General features: G+C 41.9%; 1 protein-coding gene across 1 annotated transcript in view; it reads right to left on the bottom strand.

Moving 5' to 3' along the window:
• The window catches only part of LOC126198896 (electron transfer flavoprotein-ubiquinone oxidoreductase, mitochondrial), a 118,676-nt gene that overhangs the window by 62,362 nt on the left and 38,641 nt on the right, over positions 1-17,673 (bottom strand). The window contains exon 7 of the mRNA XM_049935515.1: positions 8,620-8,795. Coding sequence (XP_049791472.1) covers positions 8,620-8,795 — 176 coding nt within the window. The remainder of the gene's footprint in view (positions 1-8,619; positions 8,796-17,673) is intronic.

Genomic DNA, 17,673 nt, shown 5'->3' with positions numbered 1-17,673 from the left:
GAACTACTAGTTGTATATCTCATGCTGTCAAAGTTACTGCTCATCGATACTAGTTGTAAAAAAATGAAAGACAAATTAACTTGGATTCACAAGAGGAAGAGTAAAAAGAGGCAGCACTGGATACGTGGTGATGTTGATGGAAAAAGTTTTTGATTGATGAAAATGGAAAATAATGCTTTAAAACACTAAAAGAAATCAGAATATAATTTTGAACAAAGATAAAGTGTCAGTTGTCAACTGCAAAAGTTCACTTCACTGCCTTCAACAGTTTAAAATGTCATCTTCAGAAGTGAAACAGGCTAAAATCATTGATAAGCCAACATCAAAATATGAACTGGATGTAAATTCCTGCAAAGGATTGGCAAAAAATACATAAACAAAGCAAGAATGTTAAAAAGAGATGTACAAAGATTGAACAGCTGAAATAAAACATGTTTGTTAAACCAAATTTAAAATAGTTAGGCTTGAGAGCCTCTATATACTTTTATTTTAGAATCAATGAAACAGAGTGTCATTGCTAATAATATATGATACATGCGATGTATAGCAAACCGTGGACTGTCAACTCAAAAATGGTACATAGTCTGCATGACGAAGGTCAACCAACATAGTGGTGACATGAAGGGCACATGGGAACACTAGTGGGCATATAATCTGTAAAAAAAATCTCCAATAGTTGAAGCGCAAGTATACATTAAATCTTATAAAACCATACTAAATGATTAAAAAAAAGCATTTACACAGAAAATAAACCATGGACCAAATGTTAAGCAAACAGATACATAACAAATAACATTATTTTACTATAAAGAGAGCTAAACAAAGGAAGGTAAACTGTTCAAATTTTATCATCAGTTTATGGTAACACTATGGGCCACTGGAAGATTGGTGATATGTTGAATTGTTCAGTCTCCTGGAGACGAGGCTGGTTGTTGGACGTGCATTAGCAGGAAACAGGGAGGGGATGCCACTTTCACCATGTATGCAGCATGTGCCCTCATAGGCATACATCTGGCCACAGGTAAGACAAAAAGGGACACTTGCTAGATATTCCCTAGCAGTTATGCCGCAACCATGCCCTTACCTGTGGAAGTGAACCAAACGAGCAATAAATGGATTTCTCAGAACACAGCTCAGCAACTCTACTTAGATTCCTTCATAGGCAAACACTCAGTGAAGTTAATTTAGGGTCATCACCCTTGCAGGCAGCCGAGACAAAAACTTTGGGGCTATGGTTGCCATCATGTGACCTTGTTAGGAAAACTTTCAGTTTTACTCATTTAGTGTCTGTACCGGCGTGACAAGGCCACAAACTGTCATGTTGGTACCAATGCAACTGTTCTAGCAGACTGTGACTCATCGACCAACCATGGAGCTGAAACCTAGAAGCGGGATAGAATCTTGATGTGCAAGTCAACCTACGGGGGAGCAGTATGCCCAAACATCATATAAAAGATGAGCACAGAGGAAAACAATGCATGTGACCTACTAAGAACTGAGTTCATGGAAACAGCACAATGTGAGGCTAAGGCTTGGTCAGCATTAGTTGAACTCAGTAATAGAACTGCCCATCCAGGCCTATTGCCACCAGCAGGTAAACATTTGGGTCAGTGGCTTTGCCAGCGCCCACGTGCCCTCTGTAGTAATGTTGTGTACTATCACTCTGCGATCCCACGCCAGCTCCTCTGCATCCATCTTGATGTCCATTTACAACCAAGTCACTTGTTCAGTAACTTTTCTTATGGTAGCTGACACCAAGGTGGACAATGTTTTTTGGGTAGTCTTTTCACACTTTTGGGTTTATGGTTCATTAAACAGTACATGCCATGCAGTACAAAGTGCCTTACTCTTTTTTAAAGACTGTGATAGATATGCCCAAACCTTCTCACCTGGATTAGGGAAGGTGACTGATTTCGTAGCTTACATTGCTCTTAAGGCAACAGGTAGCCTGCACTTCTCCAAAGATCACTAGCCTGCACTTCTCCAAAGATCACTCGGTGCCCCTGACTCAAAAGGAAAGTGAAATAAATGCAAAGGGTGAAGTAGAAATGTATCCCCCACCAACCTCTAGATGAACCCTTTGCAAATTAGGTTATGGCATATTATTCAGTAAAACTGACCTTGCAGAGGCATATTTGCCTATTCACTTGCCTAGTGCTCAATACGCCACATGGCACAACTTTGAACTCTTGTTCCAGAGGTTGACAGCAAAAGGATTCACATACAACCTGCACAAGTGTTCCTTCACGCATACAACATTGACATATTTGGGGTTCAAACTCTTGAACAATGGATTCTAACCTACAGAACATTATATTGTAGCAATCAATAACATGCAGTCACCGACAAATGTGAAAGACCTACAAATGTTTCTGGGTAATAACAACTGTTATGACTGTTTCAGGGCAAACCTTTCTGAACTCCCTTACCAGCTATGACACCAAGGTGTGCATTTCAAATGGTCACCTTATTGTCAAAAAACTTTCCAGGCTTTGAAAGTTTACATTACACAGGCACCACACTTTACAACATACTACCAGGTCTGCCACTGGTAGTAACTCACGGTATTGGTCTGGTCCTATCCCAAAATACCCCAATGACCCAGAGTGCCCAACTACATATGCTTCTAACACCTTATCCACCTCCTAGCAATACTAATATCAAATAGAAGAGGTCTTCGTTAACATCTGTGCAGTCCAGAAATTTAAATTCTCTGTTTATAGTCAGAAAATTCATCTTTTCACAGGCCATCAACTATTGCTTCCTAACTCTGGCCCTAAGGATCATTTATCAGACTGGACTGTCCATCACCTCCAACAATGGGCACTGTACTTGTCCAACTTTCACTATTCTATCCACTGCAGGGCAGCAACATTATACTCTAACGTGGTCATTGTGTCCCGATTCCCCATGGGGTCCATTCCAGCTTTTACCCAACAGTACATGGTGTGTTTCCAGCTCAATTCACATTTGAATTCGGCCATTTGAACATTCTCCTTATCATCATGCAACGTCATGGCCACTATCAGCATAGACTCAACGTTATGATGCCTCATTCATTTTGTGCAAAATGGAGGCCACACACACCTCCCAGCCCTGATTGTGATCCTACTGGTCACAGTGAAATCAAGTGCACTTAACTAAGGCATCCGTTTCGGGTCTTGGACAAGGACCATTGCCGTGTTCCAATTCCTCCCTCTGTGCAACTGCAAGTGCTATGCCTCCCACTGACTGCACATTAGGTATGTCCTGAAGAAGCGTCTGGCATGACGGAAGATGTTCTGGCCCAGTATTGCCTCTGACATCAAGGAACTTGTCTGCTAATGTTTTGCCTGTTATGTCCAGTAAGTTGTGCCTTCCCAGCAGTTTTCTCCCTGGACCATTGTTGCTTAGTGTCTCCAGCTTCCAGAATGAGATTTTCACTCTGCAGCAGAGTGTGTGCTGATATGAAACTTCCTGATAGATTAAAACTGTGTGCCGGACCGAGACTTGAACTCGGGACCTTCGCCTTCCACGGGCAAGTACTCTATCTATTTGTATCCACCTTGATTTAGCTAGTCTGTTTTTGGGCTCCATGTGATTGGTTGTAGTTTATACATTTTCTCATTTCTCTTTTGTATTCTGTTTGTGCCAAGTCACTTCTGCCACTACTATTGCAGCCCTGGAAAAAAATTTTTGTCTTTGAAGGCACCCCACAAACTATAGACTTCACTTCCCATTATTTTGCAAAGTTTTGTGCCCGTAACAGGATTTAATGCCTTTGTGCCACACCCTTCCACCCAGCCTCCAAATGGAGAACACATTATCTGCATCTTCAAGGCTCAGCTCTTTGCAAGGAAATAATGTTCAGTACTGCTTCTAACACCTTCATTAGTTTTCTGTCAACATACAGGGCTGCTGCCAAAATCATTATGGACACCTTTTACTTTGCACAGCATTAATGTCAATCACCTACATGGCATTTCTCACCATGAGTGCCCTCTGATGAATCCTGCATATAAGCTGACACAAGGGCCAATTGTAATTCGATCAGTGGAAGTGCACTTCAATCAGTCTATTGCTTTCATTTATAGAATTTACATTTCAGATTCTGTTTGTTATTAGTGGGCCTCTGATAATGCGCAAATTGGACCTTGATTGGATTTCTTACTTACAATAGCTAGCACTGATTGGAGGAACATTCCTTAACCTGTATTAATTTGTCATATAAGCCGAGACGAGTATCCATTCATTTTGAGTGTAAATCATCTTTACAAAAAACACTGAATGTTCTCTTTTTGTCCTTTAAATAAGTTGATAGTGATTTGTAGCTGAGCTAGATATAAATACTCTCATTACTTTCTTGATGGCTTTTTTGCCTTTAGTGACCACTATTTCTGTAGTACCAGTAATATATGGTTGCAGACCTCTCTCATTGGTGACACACTCAAAATGACCAGGTCTTTTTGTAACTAGAAGGTTTAAGATATTTATTTTGCATGTGGGATGTCAGACTAGTTGTTTGAAGCAGATGTCTGACAATGTTTTGAGTATAGCCTCAGAAGATTGCTTGTCCTTACTGATTACAACATATGTACAGTTTTTCTATTGAATACTTAGCAGGTTAAGGTCACCACCTGCTACTTCTACTGTGTACTGTACACACATTATTCCCATGCCATCGAGTTTAGGCTGTCTTTCACTGATTTTAACACCAATGTGTCTGAATATGGTGGTCAGCAGAAATGCCTATTAATGTAAGTCCACTGGCCATGGCTATTCTTGTGCATATTAGTTCACAGTACGATTCATTTTGGACCTCACTACATTTTATTTTTCTGCTTCTCCCTATAAACACTCATCCTCCTGGAGAGTCTACTCTGTCTTTCCACATATATTGAAATTCCCCCCCCCCCCCCCCCTGTCTACTTGGGGTTTCAACCAACCATCAATGCCTAATAAGATGGGAGTCAGCTTTGTTTTATCAGAGACATGTACATGAGGCTTTACTTTGAGTACTCCAATACTTAAGCAACTAATATTTTGATATTCTCACTCTCTGAGTTTGCTATTCTGTCCGTTATAATAATTGGTTTATGCCTCAAAGAAAAAGCCAATCAAGAAAATGAATAAATTATGATACAAAGTTGCTAGCCATTACTTACTTTCAGGAGGAAAAATGTTCAGTACTGCCAAGAGACACATATAAAACTATAATTGTTGACACTATCCTAGCTGTTGGAAATGTCGGCTCTTTCCTCAGGTAGGAGACAGGGATGTATTAGGAAAGAGTCAAAGGAAAGGCAGGTCACTCAGATCCCAGGACGAGAGGGGTATTTAGTGCTGCTAGTATGGGATTTTAGGCAATACAATCTTAGCAGACATATTTAAATGTCTGCTTGTGTCTGTATGTGTGGATGGATATGTGTGTGTGTGCGAGTGTATACCTGTCCTTTTTTCCCCCTAGGGTAAGTCTTTCCGCTCCCGGGATTGGAATGACTCCTTACCCTCTCCCTTAAAACCCACATCCTTTCGTCTTTCCCTCCCCTTCCCTCTTTCCTGATGAGGCAACAGTTTGTTGCGAAAGCTTGAATTTTGTGTGTATATTTGTGTTTGTTTGTGTGTCCATCGACCTGCCAGCGCTTTTGTTTGGTAAGTCTCATCATCTTGAAAATCAGTGACACTTAATATTACCAGCTTCTCTTGAAGGTCAAATATTTGAACAATCGTGCCCACAACCCAAATTTTGGTTTGAACGGAACAGTGCTTTACTAAGATTGTAGTGCCTAAAATCCCATACTAGCAGCACTAAATACCCCTCTCGTCCTGGGATCTGAGTGACCTGCCTTTCCTTTGACTCTTTCCTAATACATCCCCGTCTCCTACCTGAGGAAAGAGCCGACATTTCCAACAGCTAGGATAGTGTCAACAATTATAGTTTTATATGTGTCTCTTGGCAGTACTGAACATTTTTCCTCCTGAAAGTAAGTAATGGCTAGCAACTTTGTATCATAATTTATTCATTTTCTTGATTGGCTTTTTCTTTGAGGCATAAACCAATTATTATAACGGACAGAATAGCAAACTCAGAGAGTGAGAATATCAAAATATTAGTTGCTTAAGTATTGGAGTACTCAAAGTAAAGCCTCATGTACATGTCTCTGATAAAACAAAGCTGACTCCCATCTTATTAGGCATTGATGGTTGGTTGAAACCCCAAGTAGACAGGGGGGGGGGGGGGGGGGAATTTCAATATATGTGGAAATATATATATATATATATGTGTGTGTGTGTGTGTGTGTGTGTGTGTGTGTGAGAGAGAGAGAGAGAGAGAGAGAGAGAGAGAGAGAGAGAGAGAGAGAGAAAGTTACGGAATAGGAAGAAAATACAGGAACAAAACTGAGAGAATACATTAGATTATAAGAGCCAAATCAAACTGACACCCAGCTGAAGCACTTTTTATGCTGTTGATTTCTCTTATATGGGCTGGAATGCTATTCTGTCAAATGAGCTCATTTTTATGTAGTTGTTTTTTGTCTTTTTCAGACAACTATCATTTGAAATGATACAATGTGTAATACAGCCTAGCTGTGCATCTTCCTTTGTCCACATAATGTAACTGAATTCTAGTCTGGGTTCAGAAAATATAGTGATCATTGTTTTTTCCAGTGGGGTCAACAGAACACTAAATGAGAGATGAAACAAGACATTAGCAAAAAAAATAGTGAAGACTACAAAGTATCAGAGTAAATGGAGATGTCAAAAACAATCACTTATTCACTTATAAATTGGCTAAAGTTGACAGAACACTGAAGAAGTATAATACTGAGGCAAGGCAATAATTCTTAACCTGACACATAAAAACTATGTTTCGAGCAGAAACTCAACATACTCATCTTTCAGATCAATCCACTTCATCCTACATATTTTCATGAGTAGATTCTATTCCTCATGTGTGATTCTGTAAGGTCTGTAAAATACCAATCTGCAGCTGTCAAAATCCTTTCAACAGATTCAAAATTTTCCTAGCAACACCTATCTTTAGCTTAGGGAATAGGTGACACTCAAAGGATACAAAATGTGATCAATAGATTGGGTATTTCAACACTTAATAATCAAAAAACCCCAGTTCTTCCTTTGGTGTTGCACACATGTAGACTGGAGCACTGTCCATTTATTGATCTATTCTTCCCATGTAGGTTTCCAGTTATATTCCTACCTATTGGTCCAAAAGACTGGTGTAGTATTTACCAGTCACTGTTCTACCTTCTACAAGGCTGTCTGTGAGAAGAATCCATTGCACCCAGTTTTGAATGCTGTCTTGCTTTTAGTATGCTGTGAAGGAAGGTAGGCAGATTAGAGTTTAATGTCCTATCGACATCAAAATCACTGGAGACGGAGCACAAGCTCAAATTAGGGAAGGAATGAGAAGGAAATTGGTTGTGATCTTTCGAAGGAACTCCCAGCATCTGCCTTATCTGTTTAGGATTGGATTGTTTGGGGGGAGGAAACCAGACAGCGAGGTCATTAGTCTCATCAGATTAGGGAAGGAAGCCGGCCGTGCCCTTTCAAAGGAACCATCTCGGCATTTGCCTGGAGCGATTTAGGGAAATCACGGAAAACCTAAATCAGGATGTCCGGATGCAGGAGTGAACCGTCGTCCCCTCGAATGCGAGTCCAGTGTCTAGCCACTGCGCCACCTCACTCGGTAATCAGTTTAGGGAAATGGTTGGAAAACTAAATGTGGATCACCACACATGGAGTAGAAATGTCATTCTCCCAAATGTGAGTTCAGTATTCTAACCATAGCATGATCTCACTCAGTAGTATGAAGTTGTGGATCCATGTCTCATCCAAAGTAACACATAAGCATGCAAAATCAATCAGATACTAAAATGATCTAAACACTGTTTAAATTTGTTTTTGCTCTTAGTTTGTGAGAATTTTGCAAATGTTTCACTCTTCCAACATTTTTTTCCTCACACTCTGTACATAGAATAGAACATATTGTACCCTTTCTTCTGCCCCCTGACATTTAATACAATGTTAATCACTAATAGCCCAATACCAAATTGTACAATTTCTCTCTGTTTACATTTGTGGCTGTAGTTTTAGGTGTTCCCTCATGTGGATTATCTTCATTACAGGTACTATCATTTTTCAATTCAGATGCAGATGCCACTTTCTTAACTGTTGAAAACAAAGGTAAGTGCTCTTTTCAATCCTTCACAGAGTTTGGATGAAATTACACTGGTGATAAGCCATCACAAATAAAAATTATGTGATAACACAGTGTACCAGTTTGTCCATTTTAATCACACACAGTAAGACTACTTAAAAAAGGTCATGCAAACAAAACTATTCTGAAAATCACATTGATACTTCAGATAAGGATTGCAACTTAGGCCAGTGCAAAAAAACGAAATTTCCTTAATGTCAACAGCATCTTTGTACCAGGCTGAGAACTTTGTACCTTACCCCCCATAAAGTGTTTTTTCTGCCCTCCAGATGCAGCCAAGATTTAGTAGAAACGGTGAAAAGAGACCTATACACACACACTTAAGGTATTATGCATACATCTGCAATGGTCATATTTTTCTTTGGGAAACATTTAATGTTAAAATCTTTAATTTATTTTACCTTTTTCCTCCTTCAAATGTGGGTCTGACAGATGGATGTTGTTTAAACCTCTGAAATTCCCTAAAGGGACTTATGTATGGATTTGTATAGTCTAAGCCAATAACAAAACCAACTGCGACCAAAGGAGATGGTTCATTAAGGTGATACAGGAATGAGCCACCATACGTATGCCGATCCTGAAACATTTAGACAATCTGTAAAAAAATCAGAAAATCACATTTCACAGCCAACATGTGTACATAGGAAAAAATGTAATATACATACAAATGACACATAACACATATTTTATAACAAAAAATGAGATCTGTTAATATAGACTTTTTAGTATCTGCAGAAGATGTGACAGCGCCACTACTTAACAGTGTTGGTGTGGGTACAACACGGGCCAATGGTGGCTCATTAACAACTGGGGAACAGAACCTTGTGAGGGGAATGAACTTGCAATGAAAATTGATCTACAGGAAGCAGAGTGTCCGAACCAACATAGATATGTGCACAGCAATATGCTCAGCATGTGGTTGGTGCAGGCGGCTAATGACTGAGCACACAACACTCAGCATAAAGTGTAAGGAGAGTTCAAAGGCAGTTTAACTGTGCACGAGTGCTGGTCTGCTCCACTTACTGTCGCTCACAAGTATTAGCGCACATGCTCATGTGCCCTCAAAGGCAGGTTTCCGAACTATTCTGTTGCTTTACCCATGTCAGCTCATCTACCTCCATTGTGATGTCTGCTGGTGGAAACACTAAATCCCTTCCCCTTGAAAGACCACATAGGGCCAAAAATGGCCAGGCTTGGGCTGTAATCTCCAGTGCGTAACTGAAGAGTGCACCAGAAAACCTGGCAGCAGACTGAGCGCCAAAGGAGGCAACGTCAATGCCGCCACCTCAGCTGGAAGGGTGGAAAGCCATGGAGGCTGATCCACTAACCAGTGGCAGTGGGGATGCGGTCACCTCCATTGACAAATGGGGTGAGGAGGTGGAAGGAAGGGGACCATGTCAAAATCCATGGGCTCCACTTTGGCAGGTCAAAGCACTAGCCCTGCTGGGGGCTGAGGCTGCAGGCAACAGGAGGCCAGCTGCCGCCGCAAGAGGCAGCTCACCTCCGGAACAGTGTTGTGATCAATCCCAACAACTGCCAACCCTTGTGGTCCACCATGACACACAGCAGTCACCTCAGCTGTTGGCCAAAGGACTGGTCCTAAATGTCAGCGCCAAAAGGAAAATGTGGCTGGCCACAGTGGTTCACGGCATGCAATGCACAGTGCAACAAATCCAGTAAGCCCTGTGACATTGTTGCCCATGCAAATATTCCACTGGACTGCACCCGTTGATGCCATTGTCTGGTATGTAGCCAGAAAGCTTGACAACACATAATCACGGCAAGAGGCAGACAAGGACTTCATCTGAGTCTTGAATGTATGCATGAAGCACTCCACCTCCGAGTTAGTAGTGAGGTGAAAGGAGTCAGTAGTCAGATGCTGGATACAATTGCAAAAGCAAAAGTCTTCCAACTCCTCTGACACAAATTACCTACCATTATCAAATTCAAGGGTCCTAGGGGAGCCATCAATGGCAAAAATAACTGACAATGTGGGAACAGTGGCAGTTGACGATGTGGAGGACAGCTTAGCTACTTACAGGAAATTGACAACACATCTAGCATCAACATCCATATGCTGCCCAAAAATAGACTCATGAAATAGATGTGCATCCTGTCCCAAGAGCATCCCTAGACTGACCAAGGACAGAACCAGTACAGCAGTGCAGCCAGCTTCTGTGCAGAGGCCTCACAAGCCCGCACCACGTGTTTAATGTCGCAAACAATCGCTGGTGAATAGACTTGATGTCGTGCCAACGCCTTCAACCAAATCGTACCCCAGTGAAATGCATGCAGCTACTGGAGCATGCAAGGACACAACACACATGCAAGGAAACAACACAGGGGAAACAACTGCTGGGGAAACAACCACTTGAAAGCATTGCCTCTCAGTGACAAGCATGAGGACCCCCTTGACAATGTTGAGTTGATCACAAAGGACAAAATACATACCCTATTCTTGATCTCCAGGGTTGGCAGGGTTTCATGGGTCCATTTTTGGACTACATGTGGTTGTTGGTGCTCGATGCAGTGTTGAATTTCCTGGAAGTAGCTAGGCTGTCGTCCACATTGTCAGCTGTCAATGTTCACACATTGTTGGTTATTTTTGCCATTGAGGGCTCCCCTAGGACCCTTGAATCTGATAACAGTAGGCAGTTTGTGTCACAGGAGTTTGATGACTTTTTCTTCTGCAGTGGTATCCAGCATCTGACTACCACCCCATTTCACCCGGCTCCTAACGTGGAGGTGGACCATTTTGTTCATACATTCAAGACCCAAATGACGAAGTCCATGTCTTCCTCCTTCCACAATGATGCATTGTCAAGTTTTCTGGCTACATACTAGGCAATGCCATCAACGGATGCAGTTTGTGGAATATTTTCATGGATGCCAGTTCCAGGAGGTCCTGTATTTGTTGCAAGTCATCTGGATCACTGAAATAATTTTCCAGAAAAGCAGATCAGCAGCGAGGGTGGCTCCAAACTCTCAGACTGTTAACGGAAAATCCAACATGGTTTGCAAGGCATCATCCAACACAAACATGAGAGCCTCCTGCCGATCGAACTCTGGATTGGGTCCCACAATAGCACATCAGCATTAGTATGATACGTAGGAGCGGTAATGAATCTCATAACAATGGTCACTGCAAAAGAGAGCCCACTGCTGTAACTGGTGGGCAGAGCCAAATAAGGAAGCCAGTGGCTTGTGGGCAATGATGAGGAGGAATCTCACCACATACAGGATGACATGAAACTTTTTTAATCCCAAAAATAATAGCTAGTGCCTCCTTTTCCATCTGTAAAATAATTACATTGTGTAGCAGAAATCTTCTTCGATGTGTAAGCGATGGGGCGTTCTGTGCCATCCTTATTTCGACGGGGCAGGATGGCATCAATGCCATAATGAGACACATCTCAGGCCATTTACGGTTCACCCAGCATAAACAAAGCCAGACAGGGAGCAGAGCACAAATGCAGCTTGAGAGGCTGAAAAGCCCATTCACAATCTGCACACCAGACAAACTTCATGCCCTTCTGGCAAAGCCAGTTAAGAGGCTGGCAGATGTCCACGGCATGGGCAAAGAAACTAGCATAATATGACATCTTATCCAAATAAGACTGGAGCCCCTTCAGGTTCTTGGGTGCTGGTAGGTTGACGATGGCCTCAATGTGATTTTCTGTGGGGCCACAGGGCCAGACCATCTTTACTAAGCACATGACCCAAAAGTGCACCTTCAAGGAGAAAATGCTGTACTTTTGTAGCTTGGAAGGAAATACATTCTCCAAGAGGCGTTGGAAAACTGACTGAAGCATTCATAAATGCTCCTCCCAAGTAGAGGCCCGAGATCCAGATTTCATCAAGGTAATTGATACAGCAAGGAATGTCCTGAAACAACTGCTCCAGATACCACTGGCATATTCCTGGCACAGACAAGATTCCAAAAAGCATGCTATTAAACTAGTGAAGTCCAAAGGGTTGTTGAGGACCAGGAATGGCTGAGAAACCATGTTCTGCAGATAGGCATCATGCAAGTTGATGCATGAAAAATAATTCTGCCTGCCACAGAATGGGATATGAACCCGTGACACAATGCATATACTGTGACAGTCTGTTTAAAATTGCCACAAAGGTACACAGTGCGGCTCCAGAATCATCACTGAGTCTACAAAGCAGGAGAAATGATACCCTGAACCTGCCAACGCTGTAATTCTGTCTCTACCTTGTCACACATGTTGAAGGGAATGGCGTAGGTGCAAGAAAATTTAGTTACTGCTGATGGCTTACGAGAAATGTGCCTCAAAATTTTTCTATCCGGCCTAAGGTATCTTCAAACATCAGGCTGTATGGCTGCAGTAAGGAATCCAAGTCATGAAAAGGAACAAACAGGCACAAAATGCACATCATCAATTGCCTGAAAGCCAGAAAAAGAAAAGGTGTCAAGCCCATTTTGCCCCAACGATGAATTGGCCACTAACAATGTAAGTTGCTGTTCCAAGTTCTTGTAATGCATGGAGACCAAGAACTTCCTCCACAAGGGAAAGCACTGTTTACTATAAGACACCATCTGATGGAACGGCTGTTATAACTCTGAGCACCCCAAGAGCCTGAACGTATCCAAATTAATGAGGCTGACCAATGCTCATGTGTCTACTTGAAATTTGAACAGTGACCCATCCACTATCAACAATGGCACAATACGCCTGGTCAACACATGCATGGTGGTGGAGATAGCCCTAGAGCCCAGGGATAACACTGGGGCAAGCAACGACTGACACATGGCTCACTGGTTGTTGCAAACAGTTGCCAAAAGTCCTATCTGATGGCATACACCACTCATGGCTTCCATGTGCGGGCAATCTTGGCAAACACACAACACATGACAGTTGAGGCAGGACCACTGGCTCACCCCACAAGGAGAAGGAGAATGAAACCGAAGAGCCAAAAATCAAAGCAGGCAGGATTTACAATGCTGTGAGCAATGGGAACCCACTGAGCATGGTGCAGGCAAAGACAGGCAGTGCCACGATGCTGTTGCACCAGAATCATCCACAGCAGTAACACACAGCCTCTCTGCGGGAGGCAAAGCTGGACTACCACACGAAGCACTGGGGCTGTTGACCATGCATGCCTAATTGAGCCACATGCCAGTTATCAGAAAGGATGTCCCTAGCTGCCGCCATAAGCTCAGGCGATTCTGCAATTTGGCTGCCTTCAACTAAAGAAGGGGTGCACAAAATCAATGCCCTAGTCTGAACCTGAATTAGAGAGTCTGCATAAAAGGTAGCACATTTGGGACACTCAAAATAAGACTTAAGTAAGAGGCCTTGCAAATCAGCGATATGAATGCACAGGGCGCTTCTTAAACTACAAACCTGCCACCACTACCTGTGTTTTATGGCTGAAATGCTGCATACGCAACCATCAAAGCTTTCTGAAGAAAAGCTTCTCAGGCTCAGTGGACAGCTACAAAGTTTGGACAACTTCATATACTTCAGCACTGCTGGACAACAACAAGGGGCCTTATCAGCAGTCTTATGATACGTCTTAACTGATAGTGCAGCAAGAACTGGCACATTTAATTCTCCCACCTTCCTGTAGGCACACTGAAACTGGCAGTATATTCAGCAGGCAGCTGGAGCAGGCAGCTAACAGTTAAGCGAATGACAACAGCCAGCACAAATTGCAAGGTGAGGCCCACAGTGGTTTAACTCTGCATGAGAACTGGCCTGCTCCATTTTCCATTTACCGCCGCTTACAAGTAAACGTTTCCATCAGCGAGTGTGCCCATATGATGCAATGCATGCATCCTCCATATCGGGTTTCTGAACTATTCCACGCCAGTTCATTTGCCTCCATTGTGATGACTGGTAGTGGGGACACTAATCACTTTATTCAGGCTGGTAAAAAATGTAATACTCTGTGATAATATGCTTTGATCTTTAGCAATTTGCACTCTTATGTAAAACATCTGACTAGGTACATTTGCAAAGTATATTACTGATATGGGGGGGGGGGGGGGGGAAACGATTATAATGGAAACGTCAGGTGTAATTGACACTTGCTTCATCAATTTTAGCAGTCCACAGCATAATTATACATGTTGGTGGGCCTCATAGATAGTGGTGTAATAATGAATAGGTTAGAAACTCATGTATAATATATGATTATTGTTTATTTATTCCATTTAGCTGAATGAACCTGTTATTAAGCATGTTTATGGGTCTTTGTGTATAAATAAATGAGCACAAATGTAAACAATATGAAGGTTGGATAAACATTGCTGTTGTGCAGTTGGGTGTTGAGCAACTTAAATCTTTCATATTCCATATAACATTGTCATGAGTATCAAAACCATCACATTCAGCTGGAAATTTAGCTGTCTTCCAGGTATGCTTCATCATGTCATTGAATAGGGGGGAGGAGGGTCACTGAACTGATTATGGATAAGTGTGTGAAGGTTGACAGCATAAAGACTGTGGAGTTCAATGTCAATGTTATCGAGTAAAACTCGCTCATAAAAACATTTAGCAAAATTTTTCCAATGGTGAAAAAAGAACAAGGGACATTGTGCCAGGTGGAATGGTTGTACCTGTATGTGTTTATCTGGAATTATGAATAGACCCTGTTGAAGGAGTGAAACTGAATCGTGGGTCAGTTAACATTTTTGTTCCAATAGCGCGAGAGAGAGAGAGAGAGAGAGAGAGAGAGAGAGAGAGAGAGAGAGAGAGAGTTGTCTCACCATTGTTCAAAATTACCGTTGTCCACTTTGCTTGAAATGTGTTCAGAGGTTGGTCCTTTTTCTTGTGCACAACGGGACCAAATGTACCACCTTGGTCCACAGAAGACCGTGAGCAGTGGAGAAAGAAGTCTACCTTTCATGGAAACAACTGGTTTAATTGTATACAAATGTTATACTCCAGATGCTGATTACACACTGATAGTCTTACCTTGTTTACCCATTCTAGTGTGCAGTCTCTCTGAATGTCAAAATTAAATCCAGATTCATTGGTATTTAAAATTTCAGCTGCTGAATAATTAGGAACAAAAGTGTTTGTGAATTCAATATCAAATGCAGTCGAAAAATTCTCTCTCTCCTCTTGTGCTTGAGCAAGTTTAAACTGCATAACTTTGTGATTCAAAATCTTGTGAATTGCCTTAAAATTTCACACCAGGTTAGATAGCTTTTAAATCCATCAATCCAAGTGTTCTAGCTTTTGTGTGTATCCACCACCTTATATCAACATCATGTACAGCCAGGCATTAGCACTTGCCTCTTGAAAAGTAGACCAAATGTACTCCAATATGACTTTGAGTTTCTCACATTTTGTTCCTTGTTGTTCATAGTATCTCTGATAACAAGATAGTTTCTGTTCTTCACCCATCTGAAGTGATGCATAGTTGTTTTCAATGATCAGCCTTTATTTTTTGCGTGGCATCTTCAAGTTTCTTGATCAAACCAAAGATAGTGTTTTCAATGTCTCGTTCCTCTTCATGTACTTCACGAGATGAAGATGATAATTCAGTCTGGTGTAAAACCTCTAACACCTTGTTTACATCAATTGTCACTGTGCACAATACAAGCACAAAAACAGAATGTCCACTTTATAGTTCACAATATCACTTACACACATACTGTAGAGTCAGAATATACTTTTCTTGCACTGCCAAGACACTATACTGTAACACACACGGTTTACCTACAACTGACATTATGTTAACCTGTTAGAATGGGCAGCTAAAATCTGCATTACTGACATCTAGTGGATTGGTTATGCCTACGTTCAAAACGGGAGTTCAGTGCCTTTTGAGTAATGTAAAACTGTGTCTCAATCTGACATTCAGCGCCAGATACTTTGAAACGAAAAGAAGTTATTACAAGTATTTTTGTATTCATGTTGTTTACGAGGTGGTATGAAAAAAAAAATTATTTTTTTAAAACCTATATAAACTGAAGAGTCAAAGAAACTGGTACACCTACCTAATTTCGTGTAGGGCACCCGCGAGCATGCGGAAGTGCCGCAACACAACGTGGCATGGACTCTACTAATATCTGAAATAGTGCTGGAGGGAACTGACACCATGAATCTTGCAGGGCTGCCCATAAATCTGTAAGAGTATGAGGGGGTGGAGATCTCGTCTGGACAGCACGTTGCAAGGCATCCCAGATATGCTAAATAATGTTCATGTCCGGGCAGTTTAGTGGCCAGAGGAAGTGTTTAAACTGAGAAGAGCCACTCTGTAGTAATTCTGAATGTGTAGGGTGTCCCAATGACGTGGTGGAATCCCCCAAGTCCGTCGGAATGCGCAATGGACACGAATGGATGCAGGTGATCAGACAGGATGCTTATGTATGTGGCACCTGTAAAGTAAAGAGTCGTATCTAGACATATTATGGGTCACATATCATTCCAACTGCACATGTCCCGCACTATTACAGAGCCTCCACCAGCTTGAACAGTCCCTTGCTGACATGCAAGGTCCATGGATTCATGAGGTTGTCTCCATACCCATATATGTCCATTCACTTGATACAATTTGAAATAAGACTCGTCTGACCAAGCAATATGTTTCCAGTCATCAACAGGCCAATGCGGTGTCGATGGACCCAGGTAAGGCATAAAGTTTTGTTTCGTGCAGTCATCAAGGGTACATGAGCGGGCCTTCAGATCTCAAAGCCCATATCGATGATGTTTCATTGAATGGTATGCACGCTGACACTTTTTGACAGCCCGGCAATGAAATCTGCAACAATATGCACAAGGGTTGCACTTCTGTCACGTTGAATGATTCTCTTTAGTTGTTGTTGGCCCTATTCTTGCAGGATCTTTTTTGGCTGCAGCGATGTTGGAGATCTGGGTTTTTACCGGATTCCTCATATTGACAGTACACTCATGAAACGGTCATACAGGAAAACCCCCACTTCATCCCTACCTTGGAGATGCTGTGTCTCGTCGCTCATGAGCTGACTATAACACCACATTCAACCTCACTTACATTTTGATAACCTGCCATTGTAGCAGCAGTAACTGATAACAACTGCATCAGACACTTGGTGTGTTACATAGGCATTGTCAACCGCAGTTCCGTATTCTGCCTCTTTCCATATCTCCGTATTTGAATACACATTCCTTTACCAATTTCTTTGCTGCTCCAGTGCAATTTCAAATTGTTTACAAAATAACCTTATCCCCTTCAAACTAATCTCCATTACAACTAACATATTTGTCGCACCAGTGCTTCCACTGTTCACAACATTTTTTGTAGTCATCTTTAGAAATGGCCGACAGATCCTCCCTGGCTTTTTTCCTTGATTTCTTTAATGTTGTCAAATTCGTGTCCTTTCATGCCCCTTTTCATGCACGGAAATAAGAAAAAAATGCATGGAGCCAGGTCAGGTGAGTAAGGTGCGTGGGGCAACAGAACGATGCCATTTTTAGCCAAAAACTGTCTAACAG

The sequence above is a fragment of the Schistocerca nitens genome, chromosome 8 (assembly GCF_023898315.1).
Source record: "Schistocerca nitens isolate TAMUIC-IGC-003100 chromosome 8, iqSchNite1.1, whole genome shotgun sequence".
NCBI lineage: Eukaryota > Metazoa > Arthropoda > Insecta > Orthoptera > Acrididae > Schistocerca > Schistocerca nitens.
The sequence above is the reverse complement of the archived record's forward strand: the minus strand, read 5'-3'. Positions and strand labels throughout refer to the sequence as shown.